The sequence below is a fragment of the Pocillopora verrucosa genome, chromosome 14, assembly GCF_036669915.1.
Source record: "Pocillopora verrucosa isolate sample1 chromosome 14, ASM3666991v2, whole genome shotgun sequence".
NCBI lineage: Eukaryota > Metazoa > Cnidaria > Anthozoa > Scleractinia > Pocilloporidae > Pocillopora > Pocillopora verrucosa.
In genome coordinates this window covers 789867-815177 of record NC_089325.1, presented here as the reverse complement: position 1 = coordinate 815177, position 25311 = coordinate 789867, and the positions used below count along the sequence as shown (strand labels likewise).

At 38.1% G+C, this 25311-nt stretch overlaps 1 protein-coding gene across 2 annotated transcripts in view; it reads left to right on the top strand.

The window, feature by feature from the left end:
• Positions 1-12758, top strand: part of LOC131785410 (von Willebrand factor D and EGF domain-containing protein-like) — a 35335-nt gene extending 22577 nt beyond the window's left edge. The window contains exons 10-24 of one of the 2 annotated variants that reach the window (XM_066161290.1): positions 185-620; positions 1428-1693; positions 2205-2319; positions 2687-2950; positions 3126-3240; positions 4364-4768; positions 7498-7608; positions 8043-8153; positions 8911-9105; positions 9623-9736; positions 10114-10233; positions 10569-10669; positions 10827-10885; positions 10996-11150; positions 11627-12758. In XM_066161290.1, coding sequence (XP_066017387.1) covers positions 185-620; positions 1428-1693; positions 2205-2319; positions 2687-2950; positions 3126-3240; positions 4364-4768; positions 7498-7608; positions 8043-8153; positions 8911-9105; positions 9623-9736; positions 10114-10233; positions 10569-10669; positions 10827-10885; positions 10996-11150; positions 11627-12060 — 3001 coding nt within the window. In that variant the 3' untranslated portion in view covers positions 12061-12758. Of the gene's footprint in view, positions 1-184; positions 621-1427; positions 1694-2204; positions 2320-2686; positions 2951-3125; positions 3241-4363; positions 4769-7497; positions 7609-8042; positions 8154-8910; positions 9106-9622; positions 9737-9858; positions 10234-10568; positions 10670-10826; positions 10886-10995; positions 11151-11626 lie in introns of both variants that reach the window. The other variant, XM_059102297.2, reaches the window with a different exon arrangement.
• The last annotated feature ends 12553 nt before the right edge of the window (positions 12759-25311 follow it).

Below are 25311 nucleotides of genomic sequence, written 5' to 3'. Positions count from 1 at the left end.
ATTGCATTGCATGTACTCCGTAATTGACCTCATAAAGATGCATCAATTTTCCAGCTTTCTAAACATCACTTTGTTGCAAGTTGTTTTTGCTTGATTTTTGCTTTTGTTTTAGTTTTTATTGTATGATAAATAATTGATAACTTTGGAATGCTTAAATTCAATCTATGTCTCGTTTATGTTGCAGAAAATTCCCAAGTTACTTCCATAAACTTCCAGGCAAGATCAATGAACACAGTGGTGGAGTAAACTTTGAAAAGGCCTGTGCTTGCAGCGAAGACGAAAACAAAAATATAACAGATGAATGTCATGATGGAATACCTGTTTTCTTCCCGGGCCTCCCAACTAATCAAAGGCTTAATAGAATACTGATGTGTAACAGGAATGTTAAGAGAGACATAACAAGTTCGGATGACCTGACGGAGGACGATTTTGAGTTGTTCAAGAAACGTGATCATCCAGAAGTTCATGAGCGACAAAAACGATCGATAGTTCAAGTTTCAAAGGAAAATGCGACGCGGTATTGCACGGAAAAACTAGCAAATACAACCATGGGAAAATTGTGTGCCAAGTTAGGAACAAACATACAAGCCCTAGTTAATGTTTGCTCGGCTGATATCGAGGTACGCTTCAAGCACTCTATGTATAATCAAAACTTGTACCTTGAACTTTGCTCGTTCAGGGGTTACAGTATTAAAAGAAGCCATTCTTGGTGACTGTGACCGACATTTTCTAGAATTGCAGTGTCAGACTTATGATAGTCGATAGATAAACATCTTGTCATTCTACCTGCCAGAGAAAAATTTGGAATAATTACAGTGCAAGTCAATCCTCTAGCAGCAGCCTGTTCCTGTTGCCGTATAGCTATCCTACTCATAATATTATGAAAGCAAACATAGTAGCCTTGCAAAGTTAATACAGGAGGATCTCGTAACGATCATGAAGTAAGATGCAATGGAAATAGGTTCGTTAAGTACGCTAATTTCTTGTTACGTTCAGTAGGTATATTACCATATTTACGTTCGCTACTATCCGAAACTTGACTCATGCCGAACGACTGTCATACCCACACTCGGCACACACTTTGATTCAGCTATATTGATAGTATTAATACGCGTGCTACAAGAATGGCCATTACAAAGCCGTTTTCGTTAAAAAATAGATCAGAAAAAAAAAGATCGGAAAAAAATCATACGACCAACTGACACTCCTAAATACCGCCGGAACCAGGTGACATTAACAAATGCGGTGACAGGTAAACTAAGGGAAAGCAACAACTTTATAAAAACCGGGTGCGCTACTGCCGAATTAGTGTCAATTCCCGCCATTTGAATATCTAATAACTGATAGTCTAACACATATCAACTGTTCCTTCTATTTCCTTTATTTTCCTTGCTTTTTAAAATTTGTTTTTATCTAATGTTTCTCAGTACACTGGCGACCTTTCTTTTGCCATTGGAGCTGTTTCCCTTTTAATGAGTGAATGCAACGACGAGGCAGTCCGCAACATGACATTTAATGCAACTGACGTGACTGACGTGGAAATGCCTACAATAGTAGACCAGATTGCAAGGATCATGTGTCCTAATGACTGCGCTTTTGATGGCAAATGTGTCCACGGATCATGTCTTTGCGATAAAGGCTATACTGCTGACGATTGCTCAATATCAGTTTACCAAAATCCCTCTATAAAGCGGTCAGTTCACGCATTATTCATTTGAAACAAATATATCCTTTCTTCGTTCTTCAGGGCTCGTCAGAAATATTAAACACTTTTGAGGAGTGCTGGAAAACAAAGCAAGGATACATTTGGGTTCCCTGTTAGAATCGGAACCCCAGCCAGTCTGATTTCTGATTTCGCAGTCAGATTTTGTTCCAATTTGCCAGAGTAACGTTCCTGGTAGGTCAAGGCCCAAAGTTTTGGTTCCAAGAGAGACCAAACTCAAGATTTCAATTGAATGCTCCGCCACTCAGTTGGAGGCATCACTTAACCATCAAGCCCTTAAAGCTTTTTTATATCAGGAAAGGTTGTTTTGCAGGAAAGTAAAAGCTCCCACAACCAAGCTTGGCATAATCAATTAGTCACTAAAAAATAGTTAGTTGCCTATGTTAACAACAAGATTGTACTCGACCAACAAAAGGGAAAGAAATGTAACAAGTAGAAATGTATTTCAGTGTAACATTGTCTTAAATTTTGACATTTGCAGTCTTCAAAGCGATGGATTATGTGATAGGCGACAAAGACCATGTAAGAGGGCAACCGTTTTAGGAACTCAATTTTTAAATTCGACCAATTTGACCTGCCATATAACTGAAGTCAAGGTAATTAACTAACTACATCCATGTCATTACTGTCAAGACGGTATTAAATGATCACTTGACGTTGTTAGTCCTTTCAATAGGACGGTTTTTCAATTTAGGTACTAGATGTAATTATACACAGTAATTTCCTTGACTCTGAAAGCTGTTTTCTCTCTGAATTTTCAAATGTCACTCACTGTAGTCACTGTTACGAGCAACATCTCCTCTCAGTACTACCTCAACTTGCACTAGAGATTACATTAGACGATAGAAAATACTAAATTTATAAGAAATTTCCCTCCCTCCTTCCTCCTTTCTTGCTCTCTTTCTTTCTTCCTCCCCTCCTTTTCTTCGACTTACTTCTTCCCTTTTTTCTCTCTTTCGCCAGATTTGGAACAGTTCATGGGTACCAAATGATGCCGAGGTTAAATATCCAGCGGTGATGACGGATCTTGTTCTAGTGGACTGCTTTTTACCAGATTCCCCAGTGATGGTTAGGCAATATGATGAGAATGTGAAAGGAACACCAGCAGCTGGACTGATGATTTCAGTGTCAAACAATGGCTTCTCTCAAAGCGACCAGAAACTTAAGTTCATATCCTACGACTCTGTTTGTTTGAACTGTAATTCTTCACAAGGATGCTTTCTGAAGGCAAGTAGACATTTTAATATTATGCAAAACACTAGGCTTATTTCAGGATTTACCACTTGAATAGTCATTATTCGCTTTTCCCTCTTTATTTCAGTTAAACATCGAATTAAAACACTTGATGACGGTGCGCCGTGTGACAATAGTTTTGTGTTTATTTCTTCTTTTCTTTTAACAGACAAATTCTTGCCTAATCAACAATTATTGCTTCGCATCTAATGAAGCAAATCCAGGGGACTGGTGTAGTCAATGCCTGCCTCATATTGATGCAAATTCTTGGAGTAAGCGACAAGGTAATCTAGTAATATAAACGATCTCAATAACTTTGTCAATAGGCGGCTATTGATGGTATAATAGGCGTTTTTAAAAGGAAAAGGGGCTGTAAAGGTCCCTTTCACGTTTTGTGGTTCTGGGGGCATGCTCGCCCAGAAAAAATTGAAATATAAAAGCTCTGAAAGGTGTATTCTCGCTTTAGTTTCTGGGCATCTAAAATAGCACTTTCTATAATAACTTTTTGCGAAATTTATGTAATTAGCCTGTCATTCCTAACCAATCAGAATGCTGTGTTCGTGGATAAACAGGCCTACTCTGAGACCTTAAGTCGCCTTAAGTCACCTAATCGCCCAAAGTCGCCTAAAGTCACCTTAAGTGGCCTTAAGTTTCCTTAGGTTGCTATTGGTTACGCAATGTCATAAGGGTTCCACCTTTCCCAATTGACCCTATCCACTCCACTCCAATCATAGTTTTCTGCAGCTAGAAAAGTAGTTGGAGAGACTGGAAAGGAAGTAGTTTTATGTAACCCATGATGTTTTCCTGGCTATTTATTTACTAGCTTTGACTGTATAATTTTACAATAGCTATTGTGGTAATTCTGTCTGAACATTTTTAGCTAAATTGATTTGAAATCTGGATATTTTAGACTATGGTGACTTATTAGCATACCTAAGTAACGGAAACGGCTGTTGTGTTTATTGCAAGGGATTCTGTAGACATTTTTAAATTTTATGGACAGACTGTTGCAAACTTTGGTTTTATTGCTTCAGTCAAATGGAATCGCTTTAAGTCACCTTAAGTCACATAAAATCGCCTAAAGTCGCAATATTTTTTGTGCCAATTTTGCTAAAGTCGCCTTAAGTCGCTTTAAATCGCCCAAAGTCGCCAAACGTTACGGCGACTTAAGGTCCCATAGTAGGCCTATAAACGCTGGAAGGTTGTAAATGAATAGCTCCCCAGCCAGTCGGCTCGTAACTTACTCGTGTGAGACCCACTCGAAATCTAAATACAAGAGACTGCTCGCAGGAACCTAGCAGTAAAAGTTCTTTTAAGCGGCTGTTCGGCTTTTATTGAAACCTCTGTATTATAAGTAGAGGTTCTTAAACTAAAAACAGCCTCAAACATTATTTTATGTACATTTAGTCAACCACCCACCCAAATTCACACCCAAGACTGACTACTATGCACTTTATGGAGAGAAGCTTGAGCTGCTGATCGAAGTATCAGATCCTGAAGGTATGCCAGTAACCATCTCTAGTTTGGAAGGCACTCCCAAAGAAGCGAGGATACAGAACAATATTTTATTTTGGAATGTCACAACGAACAAAACCACTCAATTCTACTTTGAAGCCACCGACAGTTGTCAGGCTTCATCTACTTTAAACATCACCATCGCCATCAATGTCTGTCCATGTAAAAACAAAGGTATATGCGTGCCTCACAAGCCCAGAGGAAGTGGTATTTACACGTGTGACTGTGCCGGAGGATATACGGGGCAATATTGCGAGACAGAAATTGATGAATGTCAGTCTTTTCCTTGTTTACGAGGTAATTAATTCTAACTCTGCTTTATAATAAAAAGTAATTGCCATAATTATGGTAAGCATTATAATGATATAAGCTTCACATATAAAGTATCTCAGTAAACAGTTGTACCAATGGTGAAAGGATGGTTGTTCAGTCGAGGAAAAAGCTTAAAAAGACGGAATGCGAAAGCGAAATTGTACTGAGTGAACGCCCTAAGAATGAATATAAGACCAAATATGGAATGCGGTCTTCAAAAAGTTTTAAAAAGCGTGTCTTCAAAGCACGACATGTGACATCTACATTTGTGGAATATTAAGCTTTGTTGATTGATTACCATATTATCATCAGCAGTATGTCCAAAATGCAGCACTGTAATCTACGTACTTTTTGTTGGAACATATGACAAGTACCTTCATACTGTGGTGTCTGATCGAACATAGCAATTTCGGATCTCATAGCCTTAGGGGAAATTTTATAAGGTTCAAATCGATCAAATTGCTCACCGAAAATTGGTCCGCCATTGTTCAATTGACTGGGTTTTGTGCTCTGCGTGTGCAAGATTATAACGATAACATAAATCATCAACTCATAGTGTGCTAAAATCATAACTCCAGAACTGAACAAGGCACTAATGTATATAATTAAGTATTATCAACTGAGTTGATGACGTAAACTGGCCACGGAAAAGAGTTTTAAAGCTGAAGTTTCGAGCGTTAGCCCTTCGTCATTCGCTCTGACGAAGGGCTAACGCTCGAAACATCAACTTTAAAACTCTTTATGGCGGTCTATTTAAAGGGCATGTAAACCCAAAAAACGTTCATTTTCTTTTCACATAGATGTTTAGTAAATATATCAAGTACACCAAAGGTACCATTCGTTTATTCTCAAAAGTCCATTTTCACTTTGTAAAAGCTCTTCCAAATTCGAAACATTCGCCATCTTGAATGGCGCCATCTTTCCTGTGACGTCACGGGTGGACCCTCCAAAGTCTCGTTTTATAATCGCGTGAGGCACGAAGGAGTCTTTTCTACAGCCGTTGTTTGCTGGTCTCGTCATGATTTTTTCACTTACAGTTTGCTTCAATATATTCGATTTTTTCGTAATGGTGAAGCGTTGTGTCGTCCAGTTTTGTACTAATTCAAACAAAACTGGGCATACAATGCAAATATTTCCAAATGACGCAAATTTGAAGCGACAGTTTGTGAAATTTGTTCAAGTGAAAATAGCCGATTTCGTCGAGCCGTTCGAACGTTCTGTTGTTTGTAGCAGTCATTTTTCTTCCTGGTGTTGTACCGACGATTCAGGCCTCACCAGAAGCAAATTGTTCGGAAGTGTAAAAACGACCCATACCGTCGGCAGACGACGAGGATTCGGAAGTGGCCGACCGAACTGAGAAAGAAGTTAAGTTCTTCAAAAGTTAGAGGTCAACAGAGAAAGTACAAAATCGATTTACACGAAAACGTTTCGTTAATTAAACAACAATAGCTTTATTGGTTCTCTAAAAACATCTTTTTTCTCATCTAATGAAATATTATGGGGAAGCCAGTTGTTCGGGAGCCAGCGCTGAGCTGTACATGATACAACTTGTTTATCGATGGAAATGCTTCTGAGATGAAGGATATTGTTTACCGCACAAGATAGCACAGCGACCCTAAAGTGTTTTCCGAGATATCCCCAACACCAACGAACAAGCTATCTGTAGGCAATTTAGCGAAATTTCCTGCCAGGAAAGAAGCGAAAAACAACTAGCTCTAGTACTGTATTATTAAATCAATGGCAGAGACAACTCAAGTAAATCGATCTCAAAATGTAACAAAACAGATGAAACAGAAAATATTTAGCTTAGTCGTTTCCGGTGTGATTATCTGTGCTTTGCTGCTGCCTGTACGCGTACTTGGCCGTCTCCAGCACCCAGAAATCGAGGCAAATTGACTGAAAACCTGGATGCTCAGTGATACAACTTATCTGGGTTTCAGGCCATTTTGCCACAATTGCCCGATTTCCGTACAACAAACACTTTCATGAGTTGTCGGCATTGGTTGACAAGTTCCACACTCGCACCTTTGATAATTTTATATAAAACACTTTCAGAAGCTCAAGTTAAAAAAAAATTCTGTTGCATTCCTTTAGATTGTACCCTCGCTTTATTGCATTTTCATGTTAAATACAAATAAATCACAAAGTAAATTAAATACCAGTCTGAGTTTCCGAGACGGTCGCATCGCTGTCGACATGTTCTGTACTGTCTTCGTGCGGATCGCTTCGGTGAACTCTACGCGGCTCATATTGTTAAGGACGTGGCCCAGACTCTCCTGAAGATTCTGGATTATCCCCAGCGCTGTCATGTTCTAAGCTTAAGGCATTCGAGTAGCTATCTTCTGAAAAAATATCTTCCGAACTACCGCCACTTACACGAACTCCCACACCAGTTCTACTGGGGAATATGTGTTGCGCAATATTTTGGTTCCACCGCTTACGTCACGACTTCTCGCTATTGTTTCTACCGGAAATGGAATTTCAGTTGAAAATGCCGATTTTCTCCTAAAATAAGTCGAATTGGACAAAACTAATTTCAAATTCGTTTTCTACGCCACTTTTTACATAGTATAAGAAAAACATGTATTTTTGGGTTTACATGCCCTTTAAGTAATCAACTAAATTTAGAATACTTAATATACTCTCCACCAGCGCAGCACCACAGTTTCCTTAGAACTAAAACCTGTAGTTATGAATGTGTTCTTGAACTATAGGGCAGTGTATCGATGGAATTAACAACTACACCTGTATCTGTGATGATGGATTTGATGGCAGAAATTGTGATAACGATATTGATTATTGCCAGTCATCTCCTTGTTCTCACGGTAAGGTCTTCAAATAGAGCGCTGAAAGTTAATGTTCTATCAATATATAAATTTACATCCATTTAGTGTTTTGGAACACTAACTCCAAAATAGCTTAATTTCCTTATTTTTGAAAAAAGAAAAGAAAATGTACGTACTGCTAAATAAAATCGGCTGGTGGCTTCGCTCAAGACAGAACACCATGTTTCCCCGGCATAGGGAAAATTGTATATTTTTCCTGCCTCCAGTGGTACGCGAACAAGCATCGTAAACAGCAGTAGCGTTGCTGAGTTGGACCACTTAAAGTTCATAAGTCGCCCTTTAATTTACAAATTTTCGCAAAGTGTAACTAAAACATATGTTAAAAACCAAACGAAACGATGTAAACTACTTAATTTTACAAGTGCGGATACTTTTATCTACTAATTGTTCTTAGATTGTTTGTCCCAATTTAGGAAATTGTACCGATCAGGTCTATGGTTATCAATGCAGTTGTGCATCAGGATACTCTGGAAAACAGTGCAATGTGGACATTAATGAATGTCAGTCATCGCCTTGCTTAAATGGTAAGGTATCAATCTTACAATAATTATTGTTCTTATGAATGTCGTTGTTGTTTTGACGAAAATGATGGTAATCTTTTAATATTATACGCTTCCAGGTTCCTGTCACAATTAGCTCCGTAGTGATCTTGGTAATTCAAACAATCAATCGAGTGTGTGCTGTACATCCTGAAAAGTACTAACTCCTTACCTAATATTAGTTATACAATGGCTGACGACATGAAACCATGCTTTGCTATCGAGGCTGTTCCACAACAGAAAAAAGAAAAACGGCTTCAGTTTGTCTCAGTATACTGGAATAATTCATTCTCTAAATTGGGTTTCTTAAAAAAAAAAAGACAAATTGGCCTCTATCCAAGCATGATAATGAAAACATGCCCTGGAAAGGCCATAATTTGAGAAGTGAGGCCAAAGGTTCTTTTCAAGTATGTTATGTCGGTGTCTGATACAAAAGAAGATCTTCCATACTAGAAAACTCTCTTTGAAGTGTCTCAACTAAAAGCTATCTTGTTCAGTTTAAGATCAATGCAGAAATTGAGCTTTCCACAAAATGAATTTTGGTAGTCTATGTATGAAACTATTTAAAATACTAAATACTAAATACTATTTACTCTCGGTAATTTCAAAGATTAATTCCTAAGTAGTTTTGAATTATCATGTTACAGATTAAAGTTCTTATAAAAAAAAATGTTTTTTCTTCAACAAATTCTAAGCAAACAAAGGATTCTAATCTACGTTTTTTTGCTTTTTTTTCCGAAAGGAACGTGCCTTGATTTAGTGAACAATTACAGCTGTATATGTAAAGCTGGCTTTACAGGGCGTGATTGTGATATCCCGATCACGCGCTGCAATAACGACTCTTGTTATCCTGGTGTACAATGCACAAAGAATAACCTCACGATATCTTGTGCCTCATGCCCATCTGGCTATACTGGGGATGGAAAAAATTGTAAAGGTGACACCCATTTTTCAGTTTATGATCCTGTGAAAAATAGTCTCGAGGATAAGTAAATCACACCATTAAGACGCTTATTTTTATAAGAAAAACAGTTAATTAAAGGTAAATACATACATTCAAAATTTAAGATTCACGGGGAAATTTCAAGTCTCGAATTTTCTAGTTCTAAAAGAAAAACAAAGTTGATGAATTCCGCGCAAGTAAGTAGACTGTTCTTAAAATTAATAGCGAACACTCCTTGCAAAGATTTATTTTCCAATGGTGGAAGGTTGTAATGACCATTTTTGCTTTCGTGTTTTTCCCTCCCTTCTGTCCTTGTTTTTACTGCTTTGTTTTATTGCATTTTTTAATTTAATCTCCTATTTCTTTAATAATTTTTTAGATATCTGTTCACGTTGGTTTCTCTTGTCTTATTCAGTCTTAAGTACTTAACTTTCTTTAAATCTCAAATGTAATTCCAAATATGTATATTTTTTAACATCTATCCTTTTTTATTGTTTCATGGTGTTGATAGACATCGATGATTGTCATAGTCATACCTGTCGAAACGGAGCAACCTGTGTTGATGGTGTTAACGATTATACGTGTTCATGCGTGTTTGGCTTCACTGGACCCAATTGTGAAACTGGTAAGCCATGATTATTATATCTCACGACTTATCGAAACCTTGATATTTTTTGATTGTTAGGGGGTGGGGGGAGGGTGCTTTTTGAAGTATGATAAGTTCTCTCTTTCCTATATTTCCATAAGTGGTACCCAGCATCAATGAGCAGTCATCTCTACACACTACACACTTCCCTAAGTCCTCAGCGTCAAGGGTGATTTTATCTGACACCAATGTAGCAGTCATTCCTACGGCCACACACGTGTTTGCGTCAAGTTTCAGTACTCTGATTAGCGCATCACAGAAAATAAGTCCATCTTCGTCCTCGAAAGAGCTCGGTATTTCTTCCTCGGTCGGTAAGTTATTTCCTACAACTGATCACAAAAATCAAAAAACCTCAGCGCCACCAACAACTGTCGAACCACGCACTAAGGAACCATCGACAGAAAAGGTGAAAACAGACTCGCCTGAGACAGACGAACCCAAGACCAAAGAACCAACAATAGAGGAAATCAAAACAGGTGTTTGTTTTATTTATCTTGCTTTGTTGTTTTGTACTTCCATGTTTTTCTGCTCTTATTTTTTTTGATTGTCTCTTTTTTTTGTCAGGATTTTTATTATCATGATTTTTATTATTACTACTGTTATTCTTATCATTGTGTACATTTGTTTGTTATTCCTATCTTTTTCTTTTTTTCATTTTGTTTCGGTTATATTTCCGGATCCTTTTTGCTTTGGTAGTTCATTTTACTTTTCGGGGTCATTGACTGCTTGCTCATCTTGTTTCGTAAGTCTATCTGTTATAAAGTTAATTTCGTTTTCACGATGTGTATTAAGATTTCTTATTTAATGTCAGAACTTATCGTCGAATTACGTGTGAAGACGGAATGGAATGATGCATTAAAAGAGAAAAGCAGTTCAGCATTCAAAAAGTTGTCTCTTGAATTTGTAAAAGAGGTGAGATCTTGCGCATTCATAGAAATTTCTTCTATGACACCAATCTACTCTTGCTCTGATTGATATTCATTGATTGATTTAACCAGTTCCTCGGGTGCATATACATCCTATCTATCTATCTGTTTATTTTCGTATTAATTCATTCTTTTTATTTCAGATACAGGAGCTATATTCCGAGGATGACAACTTTATTGCCGTAGAGATATTATCATTCAAGTAAGGATTAATAAGAAATTGGAAGTGCTAACCTTTTCGAATTCGATGTTGGAATTTACAGAACACATTTTGGTAATTAAGACATATTTTCTTGTCAATCTTTTTGCCAGGAAGGGAAGTATCCTTGTTGAATTTAAGCTAACTTTTAAAAAGAAGCTAGAAAATTCAGAGGCATTGACGCCACTTAAAGAGGGAATAAAAGGTGGCCGGATGGGCCCCTGGAGCGTTGATCCTGAATCCCTGAAAGTAAACGAGCAAGGAGAAGGTAAACAGACAAATCAACTCTCTTTAAATGAGTCATGTGATCTGCAAGTCGTGATGGTCTCACAATTAGTCACGAATTAGACTAAAACACTAAATATATATGCGTTTTTGACCAAGCATGAGGTCAAGATGGCTAGATAACGGTCGAGTTTTTTTTTTCCGCTTTTTTTTATGTCTTATTAATTTTGAATTTCTCCTGTCGCTCTTTGCAACTCCATCGCCGACATTGTCAAAAGATAACGAACTTTTAAGTCCGCGCCACGCAATATTTTTGTTCTTGGGAGGGATCAAAGTGGGCAAGATGGGCCCATTTAACCCTCTCGGGTAGCCGATCAGAACACAGGATTCGCTTCCTAGTGCCAACGGACGCTGCCAAACAAATTTGAGATTATATAATGACTGCCACTACCTCAAGACGAAAATTTCATAATGCTAAGTTAGATTAACAGTCCTCATATTTTTCTCTACCACAATTAGGACCGACGGAGTCAGGTTTTCCTTTGCCAATGGTAATCGGTATTTCGTGTGGTGGATTTCTTGTTCTTGGTCTCACTACAATTTGCATCGTTCGCCAATGCAAGCGAAGCAAGGGTAAGATCAAATCACGTAGGTCGAATGGGATACCCACTGAAGTTCCGCTCCCTATTCTCACCTCTTACGCCTTGAATGATGAAAAGGATGGCAATGCTCCTTATGAAGAAAAGCCAGTCTCCCATATTGGAAACAATCGGTATGAAGCACTGGGCATCTCAAATGAAGCCGTGCATTATGAGAAGCTGGGCGCCCTGTGTCCCCTTGCAAATCGCTCTGATGATTTGGGTACCCTGAATGAAGCCGCTTCCTTCGAAGAATTAAACCTCTCGAATAACACTGGTGAAAATAAAGAAATCTCCTCCTTTAACAAAGCTTAGGCGCACACCAAAGGAAACCAACGGATAGATCAACGATGACGACATGGACTTTTTCTCTTTTAGCTTGCATTTTAGTAAAAAAAAAAAAGGCGGATAGGAACAATGTGTGATTTGCTTTGCAAGGAAGAATGGGAATCAAATATAGCTTGAAATGGACTGGAGCTGATATGTAATATAATCTTCTTATGATGATTACGAGTCAGTAGCGAATGTCTGGCCATTCATGGTATAATTTCCTAGAAATTCCAACACATTTAAGATTCCGTAATATTTACTATGTGAGTAGATGCTTTTTAGTAGTTCGCCATAAAGGTCACTGCTCTTTTGTTCATAATAACACTAACTCGTGCATGTTTGTTCTTTGATTTTGTGAAGCCATCGGAAAAATTAGGAGAACGAAAAAAAGGACCTAAAAGGACAAAAAAAAAAAAGACCACAAGAAGAATAATAAAAAATACCGATTAGAATGAATTCAGACAGGTTTTACAATAACAAGTTTTTTTTACGAAATTACTCATTAGAACGGCTCGCTTAGCTCCCCCCTTTTTAATTAGATTTTTTAATTAGATAATTAAAAAATTAATTAGATTAGATCCCACCTTTTGCAGTTTGCTTCTGCTGAATAAAAAAGATGGAACTTTTAAAAGATGGAACGCTTACCTAGTACAAGGTGGAAGAAAAATGTGGATATAAATGGGTATGAGATTAGGACGTGCGATTATAGAACATTGTTTAGACGTGATTTATAATCACGTAACTACAACTATCAGCAAAGCTAGGAGGCGAGAAAGTTTGACGAGGAAGACCCGTTACGATTGCTTATATCATCTATGAGATGCATCTGATCACATTCAAAAGCTACAACTGGTGACATTTTGTTCCCACGATATTTTAAGAGGTAGTCCAGCGAAAACTCGCAGGCGCATGCTCAGGTGTTTCCAAATTGGCGGGCCGTAGTGTCAAGCGTACACGGGACGTAACCGATTATGCCCAATTACATAGACATTTGTTTGTTTTTCTATTTTCCATATGCAGCATTCAGCATACTAACTTGTCATATTTGGAATGAAATGTCGTTACAAATACGCTTTTACTTCCGAACAAATTCTATGAAAGTTATGAATTATTTTACCGCTTCTCACCCACCCATTTTGGGTGAATTTGTTTTTTGTTTTCTTTTTTTCTTTTGCTTTGTTTTGTTTTCGTTGTTGTCTTTGTTTTTTATTTTTGTTGTTGTTGTTGTTGTTTTTTTTACTTTTTTCAAAATGGCGAACAGATTTCCTTCTTTCGTTCGTTTACTTGGATTTGCGCGAGATTTTCGCTTAATATTTGGCTCCCCTGCTCATACTTAAAAGAGGAAAAGTAAGCAGTTTTAGGGGAAAATTCCCTGCTCCAAACTATGAGAAATTGATCCAAAAAAGGCTATTACGAGAGGAAAACCCTCGAGGTAGAGAATGCGAAGATCACTTTCTGGACTCGTTTGTTACTCAAGGGGAGATGGAAGGATTTTTGGTGGCACTTGATGGCAACTTACAGAGAACACATGGGTGATTATTGCAGTTATCAGGAATTGTATTTCCCCGCATGAAACCCCGAAAGATGCCTGTCATTTTGATAATGGTAATTAAGTGTATTGAGGTTCGATTATCATTTCTATCAAATACCACTCTTTTCACCAAGTTATCATGAACGCTGCTCCCTAGCTTAAAAGCTAGGATCTAACACAAGCCTTACTTAGCAGCAGCCATTTTTTAAGGGCCCTAAAAGCTTACACAATTAGGGATATCCGCCATTTTGTCTTGGAATGTTGGTAATGACTTAAGTAGAAAACTTAAAATAAGGGAATTTCTAAAAAAGAACATCTCTTAAAACAGAAATTGCTACGATGCCTTGTCATAAAAGAAAGAGAAATTAAAATCAGGGATGGTAGAGGAGCAAATATCAGAAAGATGCCAACTCAGAAAAATTGAAAGAGGGGAACTTCAAAAGAGGGAATCTCCAAGTGAAAGAATCTACAATAACGGTAATCGATAATTGATGGGATGTCTAAATTATGGACATTACTCTAACAGTTATATATAAAGAAAACCCTTCAAGAAATGAAACAACCAATGGGAAAATCTTGATATTTTACGGTAACTTTTCTTGCATTTTAATTCTGACCAAAGTTTTGTCGGACCAAGAAGAAACAGGCAACTCTTTTTTTTTCGTAATTAAATTGGTTGTAGATGTGACCTGAAAACATGGCATATCTCCGCAAATGCCTCTGTTGACAAACTTGGACACTTCTTCAAACTCTTTCTTCAGTACTAGACTTAGACGGCCTTCCACTTAACAAAATTCTTCCAAGAATAGGAAAGAACTGCTATTCGAATGTGACTTGTGGTTTGTGTTCTGTATCTTTAACGAAAAACCTCAATTTCCTTTAATGGTGGGAATTGCACAACATAATTATCGGCTTAAATATTTCTACCTTTTTTTCCATTTTGGCATGGTGTTCGCTTTGCTCTCCTGTAAAGCCTTGAAACATCCAAATGTTGACTCTTTAAAAGAACAATGGGTGACAAGTGTTGGTACAGTGAGTCTGTAAAATTCAAGAAGAGAAGTTAAGGCAGTGCTTTACATCTATTTTGATACAAAGAAGAATAGTTTTGTGTTTTAAATATCACATGCTATCTAACGTGTCCATTATAATTAAAAAGATTTTAGTACATAAGTAAAACAAACAGTTCTGCATGTAAAATCTTTGAGTTATTCGGAAGCCAAGTCATAACACAAGTTGTGGCAGTAAGTGCTTATGCAACATGTAAGTGTTTTCCAAGACTCTGCAGTCATTACTCCAGTAGAGCATGTTTTAACCTTTTTAAGCGGACTGATTTCAAATTAAGTATCCAAAAAATTAATCCAAAATTGAAAAGAAAAAAAAGGCACCTCCAGCTTTAGTTTGAGCAACTTCAGTTATCCAGAGATATACCTGTCCTCTTGTCTCCTGCCCCAAGGTCTTCCCCAGAGCTGGCCACCATCTCCTCATCAGATCTGGCTACAGTCTCTCCCACAGTCCTAATGGCTTTCACTTGGATAGATTCTACCATGATTTTGTTTTCTTCCTTTTATTTTATAAACCACACTCTTCACCCCTTCCCCCCGCTCCAGAATGGATTGTTCAGCTACATGTACATTCGGTAACATGAATAAAATAAGTAAAGATTACAGGAAGAAACACTATGAAGTACAAATTTCACTAAAAAGCAATTACCTAAAGGAGAGATAATCTTGGCTCTACACTGTTTGAAGCTCTACAGCAGAGTTTTTTCATATGAATTTAACTTTAAGGCATACACTGTAGGTGTATCTCTTTACCTTCAAGTCTCATGATTGCCTCTAGAAACTAATCTGTCTGAATCAGAGCCTTCATCTAAACAATCAAAACACAATAATTAAAATGGGGTTCAAGCTTCCATTACTTCAATGGACATCCATTTCAAATTAATTCAGCAGTAGACTTTCACATAACATCCAGTGTCAATAGTGAACTCATAGCTCCCTTTGTCTGTGTCAAAGAAATGGAATGCCTTGACATAATCTGGATCAATGAGTTGTGCAATATTCTTCACTCTGAGGATGAAGATTTCATAAAAGCGGCCTTTTGCCTCCAGGTAAGGAGCACGAAAGTTTTTATGATCTTTGATGCTGTCAGCATACCTCTGTAAGAGTGGGTGAATGCCATACTTCCTTCCTTTTGCTTGTTCATCCACAACATAAATCATTTAGCTGGCTACAAGACCCTCTAAGTGTTTAATGCACTCAGCAACCAAACAATATTAATAGGAAGGAGGCAATGTGGACAGTCCTTCTGTTATTCTGAAAATAAGGTCTTAATGAGCAAAATTAATCCTATATTTGGATTTCGTGGGGAAAAGGTTGCTGTATTACTTTTAATAGAACCGACTCTTATGCTTGTGTTGATGAAGTTTATGAAGCCATCGGTTTTAAAAAAAAGACAAGAAATTAAAGAAAATGGCCATGAGAATAAACATCATCAAGATTTAAAATTTTAAAAGACTACTATGAAGCTGATTTTTCATGAAATGGCTTAAAAGAAAAACGTGTTTGGTTACTTTATTTCGATTTATACAGTTTTTGCATTAGATAAGACTTCGTGTTTTGCCGATTGCTTTTTGCTGAATAAAACGACCCGCCCTCTGTTTATTTTTCCTAACTCTTTCAAGAGCATTTTATCTAGGCAATCATTCTTAAATATTTGAAAGCATAGGTATATTTTGATCATTACTATAAAAATAAAATTCCCCTTTTTAAGACACGTAGTCATACTTTTGAGAAAGACGAAAAATAAATACAATCTTATTATACACCGGTCAAGTCTTCTTGTGTAGAATAAAGTTTCAAACGGTCGTGCTAAAACGCAGGGTGAAGATCGTGTAGACTGTGAAGACCGCGGAATAATTTGCAACTTACTAGTAGACCTTTTGAGGTATGCGGTCACGTGGTTTTAAATGGTATACAAAAATTAAATATGGCTTCTTAAGTATTTGCTTCAGACGACATCTTATAGGTGAAACTGCTTCTTCTATTGCCGAAATTTTCATATCCACGGATAAATCAACCTTCAAAACACTGTGGTAATATAGAAATCGGCGACAAAAGAAACTGAGTTTGCAATTAAGATGTAAACAGCTAGAGCTGGAAAAACAATTTTTTGATAGTAAATATACATGAAATGATAGCGATTTTATGATTTAAGGTTAGAATAAAGCCTTATTTTGCCGAAAACTGTAATGTTTATTATTTTTTAAAGTAAAAAGTAAAGAGAGGGTAAGGTGTTCGATAATAAAAAAAATAAGGAGAGGGGTGGAGGCGAGGAGTGAATGTCGCATAATGATCACTCAGGGTGATGATGGTTGATAGTAACGAAGAGAACACGCCCCTAGACAGTTAGTCGTAGCTGTTCCAGTGTATCGGGTTTCAGACGCGCTGTGACACTCTGCCTGAGTTTCGAGCTGATCAGCGCTTTCCCGTCCACACCACCCTTACTGGTTTAGTTTACCGATATCTAGTGCTAGCGTCTCGTTCTGCTTGTCGATAAACTGTGTTGCCCAAAAGTTGTAGTCTGTGTTTGATATGATTAGTAATAACTTTGAGGGTTGTCCAATACACCTAAAGTGAGTCCGATGGACGAAGGCCGTGAACAACCAGACTCACCGGAAGTCAGTTCGCTAGAGACTTAGTAAAAATACAGCAAAGTATAGAGTTTCGGACTGGGTGGAAATACATGTGGGCAAACGGCCGGACTCCATCGGATCCGATGGAGACGGGAATGCCTTGGCAAGAGTATGTCGGACTCGCCGCGTGTTAGTTCACGAGAGACTTAGAAAATATACAGCAAAGTAGAGTAGTGAAAGGGGTGGAAAATGTCGGCAAACACAGCAGTACAAATACATATATAAAATAACGACTAATCAGCAAAACGACTTACTACGAGAGAAACTAAAACTATAAATTGTATGGTTTAACACCGATACAATATGATATAAACAGTTACCTTCTAATACAGTTACAATAAAGAGAAAAACGACAATCATAACACAATAATTCCTCAAGATGAGAAGCATTATTAGCAGACTTAAGGAATAAGATGCTTAAAACTATTTAATCTAGATGAATAAATAGCAGGAGAAAGAGATACTCTAGCTATTTTCTTAAGATCAGTGTCAAGGCAATTAAAAAGGCTGACAGCAGAGTAAGCAAATGTGCGCTTTCCAGAATTAGACCGCAGGAAGGGAACTTGAGGATGAAAAGCGCAAGCTCTGGTGCGCAAACCAGTTGAACAAACGGAAGATAAGGAATTGAATTTACGTTTAAGATAAAGAAGAGCATCAGGATTATTAAAAATAGTGAATAAGAGTACAAGTTTTCTTAGTTAAGGTCGAAAATAGGAAGCCATTTGAGCTTGGAAAATAAGCTTACAGATGGTTGGGAGAGGTCGTCTTTAAGGAGCAGTCTAGCTGCACGTTTTTGAAGGCGAAAAAGACGAGACAATAAATAACTAGAACAACTACCCCACGCGCTCGAACAATAGATAAAAAGGTTGTGAATACTAGAGTTTTAGAAACGTAGAATACAGTGATGATTAAGAAATGGTTTGATCCTTCTCAAGAGAAGACAATCTGCTGTTTAAAATTGAACATATATTATCGATGCGTTTCTCCTATCTAAGAAGGCAATCAAAAGTAATACCAAGCAGTCTAGCATGCTGAACTTGTTCAATTGACTTCCCATTAAACATAACATCAAGAGAATGATCATTTAGAAGGTGAAGTTCAGATCAAGAAAGATTTAGTTTTAGACGTGTTGAGGGCAATGCCATTTAAGTTAGCTCATGCAAACACGCCAGAAGTGTCAAGATTAAGGCGAGCATTTAACTCATGAATAGTCGATCTAGATTGAGTTATAAAAGTATGATCAGCAAATATAGTGAGAGTAGTGTTCTGTGGGAGAAATAAAGGGAGGTCATTTATGAAAAATAGAAAGAAAAAAGGACCAAGAATGCTACCGTGCGGAACACGGATAGATACAGGCGAAAGGTCAGAAAGCGTACCCTTAAAGTTAGTACATTGAAAACGGTCAGAGAGACCAGAAGTAAACCACTTTAGAGTGGAAGGTGAACAGCCATAGATTTGAAGCTTTAAAAGGAGAATGTTAGATTTACAAAGTCAAACGCCTTTTTAAGGTCGACTAACAAGAGCCCATTTAGGATTTTGTTGTCCATATTGTTGAGAAGGCGATCAATAAGATTAGTAACAGCAAGCTCGCATGGGCGAGACTTTCTGAAGCCAAACTGGGAATCAGAGAGCAGGTCATTTCCAATAAGAAAGTTATAAAATGAAGTGTCAAGAACAAAAAAAGAAGCTCCCGGTGGAAGCTTGGACCTAACTGATTTCTTTCAGATAATCCCAGTTGGGATTCGTATTTTCGTTTTTGTTAAGCACAACTGAGGAAGCAATACTGACAAAGTGAGCATTGAACAAGTTAGCAATATCACTATGACTGTCATAAATTATTCCATCAACCAATAGATGGCTTGGAAGATTGGAACATTGAGAAGGAGTCAAGTTGCGGATTATTTTCCATAAGTTTTTAGGGTTGTCAAGGTTTCAATCGATGGAGTTTCTACAGAAATCACGCTTAGCTTTCCTTATTAAATGGACAACTTGATTGCGCGCCAGACGATACTCTCGCCAATGTGATTCGGTATTATACCGAATTGCTTGCCCATGGAAAATTTTTACGCTGTTTGATCGCAGAACTTATTGTGGCTAAAAACCACTCAGGTTGGTGTTGAATTTTAACTCGACGTGTCTTGAAAGGCATGTGTATCTCAAGTACATTGTTAAATGAACAATACCATTGTTCGAATGCTTCATTAGGATTATCAAACCTTTCTAATGTCTTCCAAGGAGCACGATCTAAGTCAGACAAAAACATTGTCAACAGAGATGTTTTTGGTCGAGCGAAAAATAAAAGTCTTATGACCAGGAACCTTAGACTTGATAGATCTAGATTTCCACGAGACAGAGACAGGTAGATGATCACTTAGCGATAGGGATAGAGTACCAGATTTCAAGACACTAGCCTTATCATCAATAAACATATGATCTACAAAAGTTCCAGAAATTGGTCTTGTAGCAACCGATATGAGCTGAGTATAATTAAAAGCATGAAAAAGGCCAATAAAGCGATTATTTACAGGTATTTCATTATTTAATCATTTCTCCTCCCAAACCCAAAAGTTAGCACAATACAAAGCCTTGCTTCATTCATATTGAGAATGACAGGAACTTTATTTTGTAACGCTGTTGAAAAAGTTGTATTCTTGTGGTGGAATTAAAATAGAATTATCAGAATTATATTTTTTTTACCAAAACGCGCACTTTGAATTTGTCCACTACATCCGCCTCGTGGTCAGTGAGGATGGTGTCTTCAAATTTGGCAAAGACAGGCTGAGGAAAATACCAAAGGAAGAATCTTGGATAAATGGCAATGCTGACAATGGCATAGACGAAGAGCGACAATCGCAATGTGAACTATACAACGACAGGAAATCATCGCTATGTTTATATGCAATATTAAACTGCGATACGAAAGGTGCTTTGATTAAACAGAAAGCCATGGTTATTAATAATTTTAATAGTACCGTGTGGAGTCTTAATATTTGGGTGTGGACCAAATAGTGTAATCGAAATGGCTTGATTTGATTTAAAGTTGGAATAAGCACGCAATACGTGCGAATGAAACAAGCCAAGTAAACAATCGACGCGAATGTTTGCCACGCGAACGACTCGCACAGGGTAAAGCGAATACATGAAAGAAAGGTCTGCCAACGTGGTACCTGATCCCACTTTAACGACCCCATAAACCCTGCAATAAATAAACACAATTCCTAACAGTGCGAAGGCACGTAGAAAATTAAAAGTAATGAATATACGAAAGCAATGCAGGGATAATTTAAAATTTGGGAGATAAGATAAACTTACTCTGAAGCTTGTGGTATGTTTTACGTTACATTAAAACAGGCATAGTGCAATGGCTAAACAAAGATATACATCTAACAAGGAAAAAAGAATAAGTGTGACCAATTTGTTTCTCTAACGTGAACTATATGAAAACAATGGAAACAAAGAATGGTTTAAAGAACAGGGTATATACATGTGTCACGTGCTTGTTTCGTGAAGTTGACTTCGGAGATCGAGTGTTGCGTAATGACTTAAAGAAAGATTTTTTTTATGTGTGGCGCGCTTCTTTCGCCTCATGGCTTTAAAAACGACTTATATTTCATTGTAGTGCGCTTGTGTCGCCCCTGGCTTAAAGAACGAGGTATATTTCATGTGTAGCGTTTGCGTCGTTCTTTAAGCCATGAAGCGAGACAAAAGCTACACATGAAATATACGTCGTTCTTTCAGCCATGGGCGACACAAGCGCGCTACAATGAAATATACGTCGTTCTTAAAGCCATGAGGCGAAAGAAGCGCGCCACACATGAAAAAAATCGTTCTTTAAGTCATTACGCGTGAATGTTACACGTGTAACGCGCTTGTTTCGCCTCATGGCTTTAAGAGCGACGTATATTTCATTGTAGCGCGCTTGTTTCGCCTCATGGCTTAACGAATGACTTATATTTCATGCGTAGCGTTTGTCTCGCCTCATGGCTTCTAGAACGATGAATGCTAGATGTGCAGCGCGCTTGTTTTGCCTTATGACTTAAAGAACGACGAATGTTACATTTGTAGCGCTTGTTTCGCCCCATGACTTAAAGAACGACGAATGTTACATGTGTAACGCGCTTGTTTCGCCTCGTGGCTTTAAGAACGACGTATATTTTATTGTAGCGTGCTTGTTTCGCCTCATGGCTTGAAGAACGACGTATATTTCACGTGTAGCGTTTGTCTCACCTCATGGCTTCTAGAACGATGAATGTTAGATGTGCAGCGCGCTTGTTTTGCCTTATGACTTAAAGAACGACGGATGTTACATGTGTAGCGCGCTTGTTTCGCCTCATGGCTTAAAGAACGACGAATGTTATATGTGTAGCGCGCTTGTTTCTCGTCATGGCCTTCAGATCGACGTACATTTCATGAGAAGCGCGCTTGTCTCGCCCCATGGCGTAAAGAACAGCTAATTTTAGTAGTAGATCTTTATTTAATCTCGGTTAAGAATCTTCAGTTATACAAATAGTATTTTAATTACAATCATTTGCAAAAAATTAAAATAACTATAAAAACTGATTTACAAGATTGCCGAGTGGGAATGGAATGTTTCAAGTGCGCGGTTGATTTCCTTCTTAAACTGCCGAATTGATCTAGCTTTCTGCTTTCTTCTTCTTAGTGATAGCTGGTCCCACTTCAAAGTTTCAAGAAGCAGGCTTGAGTTTACCTCACAGTTGGTTTGCAGAATAACCCTAGCTGCTAAGTTTTGCAATTTTTGTAGTTTCTCACATAGATAAGAACTCAATCCATCCCAAACGGAGGCACAGTAATCGAAATGAGGTTGGATTAAAGCGTTATATATTTGTACTGCAGTGGACTGAGAAATGAGGGACCTAATGCGTCTCACAGCACCTATTGCCGAAGATATCTTTCTGCATAGTTCTTTGATGTGATTAAACCATGAAAGTCGGTCATCATTTAACCTAATGATTTGGCATGCTCAACCCTGCAAATTGGATGGCCAATCTCACTACAATTTTCTGCAATAAACTTTTGACGAGTAGTAATCACCATATACTCAGTTTTCGCGATGTTTAGACTAAGTTTATTGGCTTTTAGCCAGCTGCAAAGATTGTGAAGTTCAGAATTTGTTGCTTGTTCGAGTTCGGCAAAAGTGCAACCAGGGACGGTGATGTTAGTATCGCCGGCAAACATTTTTGCGCAGGAAATATCGAGGCAATTAGGAAGATCATTTATATATATTAAAAAGAGCAGAGGTCCCAGTATACTTCCCGGGGAACCCCGCAGGTTAATCTGCTTGCACTGGATAACGCTCCATTGACACTGCATTTTTGGGATCTATTACATAAGTAGGACGCAAAAAATCGTAGAGCACTTTGATCAACCCCATAGTTCGCAAGTTTCCGCAAAATTATTTCGAGAAAATGTTGCAGGTGTCGCATGCTTGTTTCTCGACATGGCTTTAAGAACGACGTATATTTCATGTGTAGCACGCTTGTTTCGCCTCATGGCTGAGAGATATTTTCTCTGTCTCTCGCGAACCGACCTCCGGGAGTCCGATCGACTTTTGCCAGGACGAACTGTTTCCATCGGATCCGATCGAGTCTGTTTGCCAACATCTTCAACCCCCGTCGCTCCTGTTAACCTCTTACTTCCGGTACCACTGATCAAGCGCCTTGCGCTTATTTTGGGTTCCGGTCGCAATCAGACTCAATCCGCTCGCTGGTGAAGACAACCCGACTCAGGTCGGGCGTATTAGACATGTGTGATAACTTTACAACTCCTCATCGACATATAATAGTTTCTTTTCGCCCATCCCCCCACGTTCACTCTAACTCCAACTCAAATATGGCCGGTTGAATAAACGATCGCAAACTACTTAACGTTAACTCGCCCTAATAAGACGTTTGCACTGCAGGCTGTTTGCAGGACTGATAACAATACACTCAACGTTATCATATCAATCGACAGCTCGAAATCGTAATAAAATTTGCCTGTTTTGGTACAAATTTCTTTCTCTCTCCACTACGCACTCGCACTCACCGTGGTGACTATGTTCAAGCATTATTCTTCATGTTTAAAACCATGACTCCAACCCCTTTCTATACTACTTGATAAAAATGAAATAACAGGATAAAAAGGAAATAAGCTTCTACTGAATCCAGATCTACAAGCATATCAAAACAGATTTATATTATAATGATTGTTATAATCTTCTTTTGAATTTATTAATTAATATGTGGACTTCCATGGACTAAGATGCTAAAATAGCAATAAGCATTCCTCAGATTTAAAGCTGCCCAAGTGAGACTGTACAAAGAAAACAATTCAGAGGAATCCGCATCCCTCAAATGTATATTCAGAGTGATTTACACTCGAGTGTCCAGAGTAATTCGCGTTTACCTCTGTTTTGCAATGGTAGAGTGATTTAGCAAGGGGACGGGAATGTCTTTTCAGAATGGGAAAGCGTGCAGATAGTCTGGACGCGACTCAATTTCGACTTCCAGTGTTAGCGTTGCCGTTCAGTTCCTAACAAGTTTAGGACGTCATTTCGCTGGTTTTCCCGTCGCGATCAAAACGCCTGGGATTTGAGTAAATTGTGCATTTATAAACAAGATAATGCTATCTGGAATGATTTCAAAAGTTATTTCCAGGACAACCAGGTCTCTTTCTTTGTTTTATTCGGTGTATTTGTGAAAATTTACCGCTACATTTATTTAGGATTCCCAAAGGGAAACACGGTCGTTAGCAAGCAATATAAGATTTCAGAGCTCAGTTCGCTTTTCCTTTCAATTCAGAGCAAGACTTTAAACAACGTAAGGGCTTTTCTTTGGTACATTTCTTTAACTCTGTATGAAAACTCTAAGAATGGATGCTATTATTTATCGTGAATTAATTCATCAATAAATTAAACTTGCTTCATGTTGAAGTTTATTATAATGAAATATCACGAGGATTGCCTATTGTATTATTCAGTATTATTTGTTGTCATTGTCGTTGTCGTTTTCACTCGAGACTAGACTGGAATGGAATAATTTCAAAATTTAATCGCCCTTGCGGATTCATGTCAACAACTTACTTGCGGTATCTATAACTATTCTCTGCTTGCGCTTGTTACATAACTCTCAAAGAAGATAATTTCGTTGTCCTTAAGGCTATAAAACCGAAAATTCAAAGGTGATGGTGATCTTTAAAGAGCCGAGGTTAGGATATTCAAGAACAAACGTAACATTGACGGCTCGTTGCAACGACTTCTCAGTCACTTCTGAGACACGACGGGGCGCGCGCTGTTGTCAACTTGCTATATCACTCTAATAAGCGTTGTATACCCTTGAATCGACCGGTGATACTGCTTAACTCATAGCCGTTTCCCGTCGTTCATTTCAATATTGCCTCGTTTTCCCAAACTGAAACCATCATTCACGAATATCCTTCCGACCGATACTGACATCGTACACTGTATCTGAAGAAGAAAACACCCCCTATAATCCTCGAAAATCCGCTCAAAATATCAGGAACGAAGGCCTTCAGCTGCTTGAAAACACCGCTGATTAGCATGCGTGTAGATTGTCTTGCAAGTTGTGAAAACACCATCCGCACCCCCCCCCCCTCTCTTCTCTAGAACAAAACCATTCGCTACAGTTATTGTGCTTCCCGTTAAAGCTCTAACGGAAGACCAGATATATTATCTCAGTGGTCTTGCGCTAAGAGGATTGTCCGGATTGTCCGCCTTCAACTCTCGGTCTCTTTGCGAACGATGCTGCGAAGCTAATAAACTAAAGCCAGTCCTGTTTCTTGCAGCGATCCTTTCCACTGACAAATGAGTCGCTCTTTATTCACATGTGCCGCGTAACTATCTGTTAAAGAAATCTGTAAGCCCTTGAGATTCTGCGGCAAATGATTTTACTTTTATAGACGACCGCAGCAATGTATACGATTAAATGTTAGCAGAAACCACGTGAACGTTGAAATTTGGTTTCCTATGCGCGATGCCAATCGAACAAACGTC